This window comes from Castanea sativa, chromosome 8 (assembly GCF_040712315.1).
Source record: "Castanea sativa cultivar Marrone di Chiusa Pesio chromosome 8, ASM4071231v1".
In the NCBI taxonomy this organism is placed as follows: domain Eukaryota; kingdom Viridiplantae; phylum Streptophyta; class Magnoliopsida; order Fagales; family Fagaceae; genus Castanea; species Castanea sativa.
The window spans coordinates 9511540-9517725 of record NC_134020.1 but is presented as its reverse complement, the minus strand read 5'-3'; the positions used below and the strand labels follow the sequence as shown (position 1 = coordinate 9517725).

Here is a 6186-nt window from a genome sequence, read left to right as displayed (position 1 = left end):
ATGAACTCTAGCTCTACTAGCACCTCCTCCCCTTGCATTTAATTCGTAGGTATATAACACACAATTAAATTCTGGATTCCTTTTCTCTTTCGAGGGGGCATCCCAACAAAATTAAATGAGACGTGGGCATGATTCCATTAATAGGCATTGTTTTCAAGCACCAAACGTTATCATCCAACACTCAATCCAGGTAATGGACAACAAAGCCTAGAGATTTTACTAACTCCAACAAACAAAAGGTATCTCAAACAATTAAGAGCACAAGAACTTCGCCAGATTTGATGTAGGACAAGCAGCAGGACAAAAGACTCTAGGAGGGGGCAATTATTTGGGAAACAAAGGAAAGGAATGGGACTTAGGAATTAGCACCTACGGCTTGCTTGATCAACATCAAGCAGATGACAGAAAAATAGATAACCTCCTCAGCATTAGCACAGAGTGCTGCTTGGAAGTTGGAATCAACACCAAGCATAAAAAGGATCCCAAGAATCAGTACTTGGGCTTGCTTGGAATCAGAGCCCCAAGCATTAGAATAAAACCCCCAACTTTAATAAATCCATAATTAACCGGTTACAATAACGAACTTGAGACCCTTTAAAGAGTCCCGAAATTACATCTTATATGGACAGAAAATAAAACCATAACGAGATTACATAATATATGTAAATAACATTCAAATAACAGTCAAATCTCTCAGCATCAATCAGTGGCAATCAGCATCAATCACCATCAATCAAGTCCAACAAAATCAATCACATTGATAGGTCTGATTTGTTGTCTGCATCAAGATCCTAACTTTATTTAGATGCCAATAAGCTCTTCAACTGCATAGATTGGAGGAAATATCAAAAGAAATACTTACTTCACAGACTAGGATATATCAAAAGAACTGCACTTACTAAACAGACTACAAAATTCTCAACATCAGTATACATTGAGGAGCTATGAAGACATAAAAAACTTTATGAATCCCCACTGTACCAGGGTGTTAAAGCAATAAAGAAGAAAATTAGAAGCAGCCAGAAACTATAATTACCTAGCGAATATAGGTCATTCATATCCTAAACCATTAAACATTAATGAAATAGACTAACCATTAAAATAAAAATAAAAAACTCTGGACAAATTAAAAATCATTAACATCAAGAATATGACTCCCAAAACCTTAAACCAAAACCTGCACACATTCATTAAAAAAATAAATAAAATAAAAAGCATCATTCAAGCAACATGATCAGTATAACACAATAAGAATTCAAATCTTAAAAATTATCTTTATATATATATATATATATATATATATATATATATATAAAGTAAAAAATAAAAAAGTTTGCATATTCTCAAATAGTCACTATAATCCATAACCCAACTTACTAGCCATAGCATACGACTAACCCATAACATTCCATCATTTGCTTCTAGGAGCCACAAACGATTTATATAAAAAAGCCACCTCATAACCACAGGCAAATTACCCAATCCCACTTAGTAAATACAGCATACAACTAACCAATGACATTCCAATGGGCCACAAACAAATCACAAAAACAAGTGTAACACTAGTGAAATTACCCATATTCCATAACCACTAAAACATTCTTATGGTTTAATTATTTTTTAGTTTGGTTATGTTCTTATTACAAGGAATAGTCGTTCCTTATGAATAGTTATACTTCAAAATGAGGAATAACTATTCCTCTTTAAAATGTTGTATTGGTATTGGTTATTCCTTAGTAAGTGCAATAATTTCAAAACATAATATATTTTCAAATAAACAAACTTTCCATATACATCTAACAATTATAAAAATTAAAAAATTAAAAAAAATAACACATATCTCTCTTAAATTTCAAAATAACAATTTTTAAGAAGATATAATTGTATGAGTAAAATATTTCTTAAAATAAATGTTAAGTTTCATTCTAATGTTATAACTCAACCAATCTAATGAATAGGATTAGTTATTACATTACAATACACTTTATTACTAGTAATAAAAATTACAATTCCTACCATAAGCTTCATTCAATGTACTAAACAAACTTTCCATATACATCTAACAATTATAAAAATTAAAAAATTAAAAAAAATAACACATATCTCTCTTAAATTTCAAAATAACAATTTTTAAGAAGATATAATTGTATGAGTAAAATATTTCTTAAAATAAATGTTAAGTTTCATTCTAATGTTATAACTCAACCAATCTAATGAATAGGATTAGTTATTACATTACAATACACTTTATTACTAGTAATAAAAATTACAATTCCTACCATAAGCTTCATTCAATGTACTAAACAAACTTTCCATATACATCTAACAATTATAAAAATTAAAAAATTAAAAAAAATAACACATATCTCTCTTAAATTTCAAAATAACAATTTTTAAGAAGATATAATTGTATGAGTAAAATATTTCTTAAAATAAATGTTAAGTTTCATTCTAATGTTATAACTCAACCAATCTAATGAATAGGATTAGTTATTACATTACAATACACTTTATTACTAGTAATAAAAATTACAATTCCTACCATAAGCTTCATTCAATGTACCAAACATACCCTAAAGACCTAGCAAGCCAATCACCTACTTGTCAACAATAATAACTAATCAATCCCCAAAACAACAACCAAACTTTAGTCCAAAATTTTTGAGATCCACTATGGATCATCAACATACTAATCATGATCAGCAATATCTTTTCCGTCATTCTATTCTATCCAAAGTCATACATTACCTCCTTAAATTCAGGTGTCATGTTCACTACTTCTAATGTTATTTTGGGCGTGAGGCATTAATCACTCCCTTTCACCATCTACATCTTTAATCAAGTTTTTCTTTCTTTGTATTTCCACATACTCATTATTCATTAACAATTTTTATTTTTATTTTTTATGAACTTGTAGTTTCTTAACAGCCCAATAACATTCAGTATGATAACGCATAGCTGGTCTTATAAAACCAAAAACAATAAAGTAAATAAATAAAAACCCACAAACCAACCAAGAGCCTTGTAGCTCAACAGGCACTTCCTGGTATATGCAATCGAGACATCCAGGGTGGTTCAAATCCCATTATTGAATTATCAAAAAGTAAAACACAACCCAACTACTAGCAAAAAGCAGATAAGTTAACATTAAAACATGAAACATCAACAGTGGCATCATCATCACGATAGAAATAGGGAATAACAATAACAATTAATATACACTCGATAAAGAGAGTCTAGAACTCCTCGTTTAGGAATTTTTACTTCTTGTGGCTGCCACGGACGCCAGGGCGGGGTTTACTGGACTCAACAACATGGGAAGCGTGGAGATTGACGAGCTTGGAATCGTCAAAAGGAAGCTTAGGGTGCTTAGCATCATGGTGGATCTGCATAGACTTGAGATCCGGAGCTGTGATCTTGCAGTGAGGACACTCAAGCTTCGCATGGCCGCCTTTCTCAGATCCTGACCTATCAGCTTGACCAGCTTTTCCTCCTCCTCTGTTTGTGGTTGCGGCGTCAACTTTTGCTGCGATCTCCTTCGCTGTGTGCTTCTTTGGCTTCGCTTTTCCTGTCATGGTTTAAGAGAGCGAGGGAGAGAGATGCGTATGAAACCCTAGGTTTTTGATTTGGGATTGGGAGAGAGAGATTGGTAGAGAATCAATGGTTTACAGATATATATAGTATGGGTAGAGAGAGAGAGTGTGTCCGTGTGCGTCCGTGTGTTTTGGTCTGGGGATTTGAGTTGATGGGTTTGGGTTTATGAAAGAGCTCGGTGGACTTCGTCAGGTTTAGTTTTAGGTGTGGCCCAATTTCGTTTACACTGAGTTCTTTCATTTATTGCTCTAAATACAAGAATTTCAATCTCTATGTCCAATTATTGTTCTTTAACTTCACGTTTAGATACCAATAGATTTTTTAGTATAGACAATCAAATTTCTTATTTAATAATAAGAGACTTTACTACTTAGAATACATGTTTTTTGTTTTTATATTTCCTTCATATTTTCAATTTGATTCTCAAGTTTTCACAACTTTTACTTTAGTCTACATTCACAAATTTGTGGCCATTTTGATCCATATTGTCATCCTACTTACAAATTAACATCTAATAAAAATTTATATATTATTAACCATGTAGGCATTTTTCATAAGTGAAATGATCACAATGGCCAAAATCGCAGAAATTTTAAAAATATTAGAATTAAAATGAAAACTTACGGATGAAATTGAAAATATGATTAAAATATAGGGACAAAAAAGTGTTTTCCCTTTAAAAAAAAATTGAGAAAGTATGTTGATTGTAGACACAACTTTTGTGGCACAACTCTGATGTAGTTTACTATAAGTGGTGGGACCGATGCAACTAACCCCCCCCCCCTCCAATTCCGTTTCGCTTCAAATTTCGCTTTATACCAGCCTGAACCAATGTTCTGGCTGAAATTTTGGCATTCTAGCCGAAATACGTGTTTCGAACTTGAATGGATTTTTGGGCTTTGTTGGAAATACTCAAATCTAGCCATCTCATTTTTATAAATAAAAATAAATAAAAATAAAAATCGTTTGAAAGTAGATCTAAATCTGAACATACCTTTGTCGTTGATGTAGTAGCAAATTAGAATGAAGTATAGAATGGAAAGAAGACTCCTAGAACTCCATTTGTTATTCGGTCAAATAGAGACAGAGTAAACAACTAGAAAGATAATTGTTATTTACTGCTGTCTATTGGTAAGAGCTAAGATTTTAGTGACTAAGAGCATTCACAATAAGGTTGTTAAAATAACTTCAAAGCTATTTTAGCAACACAAACACTAAAAAAGCCTCACAACAATGGTACCAAACTTAAAATTTTTTAGTAACTTGCTATAGTAAGTTGCTACTGTTAGAACATATGTGGAGCTTGTTAGAATATATGTCATGTAGAATTGGCTAATCTTTTGAAAAAAGGCACTTTACTTGTAATTGGGTAGATCTAGGATGTGTTTAATACTTCAAGGAACAAGAGTTCAAGTCTAGTATTGAAGCAATGCAAATCTGTCCAAGAAACAAGTGAAGAAGTGATATTCATTAAAACTCGACAGATAAATTTATCGAGGTTTAATGTATAATTCTCGACAGCTTTTGACAGAAGTTGTATCTATCGAGAATTACAAAATTTAGATTTTCAGATCTATTTTTCACGCATATCCAAGTTATTTGTGTAAATTTTCTTTTCTCACAACCCTAGACATATATAAAGATTATTTTAAGGGCTGTCTAAAGTGATGCAACTTGATGCAAAGTGATTATTCACTCAAATTGTGACTAGAGACAATTTGCCCTAGTTCATCTTTCTCTTGTAGAAGCTACTGCATCTTTGCGCCAAGGGTTTTGTAACCAAGGAGTTTCTCGATCTTCATCGTCTAAGTGAATTGAAGAGATTTGTAGCCAATATCTTTCTCAAGTTGGTGTGTTCGTCACGTACTGGGATCCGTGCATCGATTGGTTAGTCACATACTTTAAGCCGTGCATTGAAAGGAGAGATTGTCACTACATTATAAGTCCAATTGTGTATTGGGGTAAGTCCAGTTGGTATTAGGTACTAAGATTCCTTTTACTTGTAACCACTTGTTTTGATGATAGTGAATTCTCGAGAGTGGTGACCTTTAATTCATCGGTGGGATTTTGTCTCGGTGGTTTTCCCCATTTGTAAACAAATCACCCGTGTTAAATTTATTTTTCACTGCATTCAGTTATTTGGTGATTTGTTTATGTTACCACACGTATTTTATGTAATTGAATCTAATTAATTAACTTGGCTAATTAATTGGTTAATTTACCTAAGGGATCAATACTTTCGTGGTCTATCAAGTGGTATCAGAGCAGACACACTCTAATTAGGGTTAATCTTTACTATGTGATCCATAGACTCCTGTTTGTCATGGATAGAGAACAATCTTTAATTATCTCTCCTTTATTTGATGGAACTAACTATGCATACTAGAAAGTACGCATGAGAGTTTTCTTGCAGTCTTTAGATGAGAAGGTATGGCAAGCTGTGGAGAGTGGCTGGACTAAGCCAAAGGAAGCGTCGGCTGGTTAGGATAATGCCAAGATCAAAGCAGCAAACTTCAACAACAGAGCATTGAATGCTTTATTTAGTGCGGTCACTAATGAGGAGTTCAAGAAGATATACTCAACTGAAACAGC

The 6186-nt window shown here is 32.7% G+C and overlaps 1 protein-coding gene across 1 annotated transcript; it reads right to left on the bottom strand.

Moving 5' to 3' along the window:
- Window positions 1-3260: 3260 nt before the first annotated feature.
- On the bottom strand, window positions 3261-3712 carry LOC142605515 (protein METHYLENE BLUE SENSITIVITY 1). Its single transcript, XM_075776911.1, has one exon. The coding sequence runs from the start codon at window positions 3573-3575 to the stop codon at window positions 3261-3263; it is 315 nt and encodes a 104-aa protein (XP_075633026.1). The 5' UTR covers window positions 3576-3712.
- Between the last annotated feature and the right edge of the window lie 2474 nt (window positions 3713-6186).

Coding starts and splice junctions, on each gene's coding strand:
- LOC142605515 (XM_075776911.1), bottom strand. CDS start 3,575: ATGACAGGAAAAGCGAAGCCAAAGAAGCACACAGCGAAGGAGATCGCA.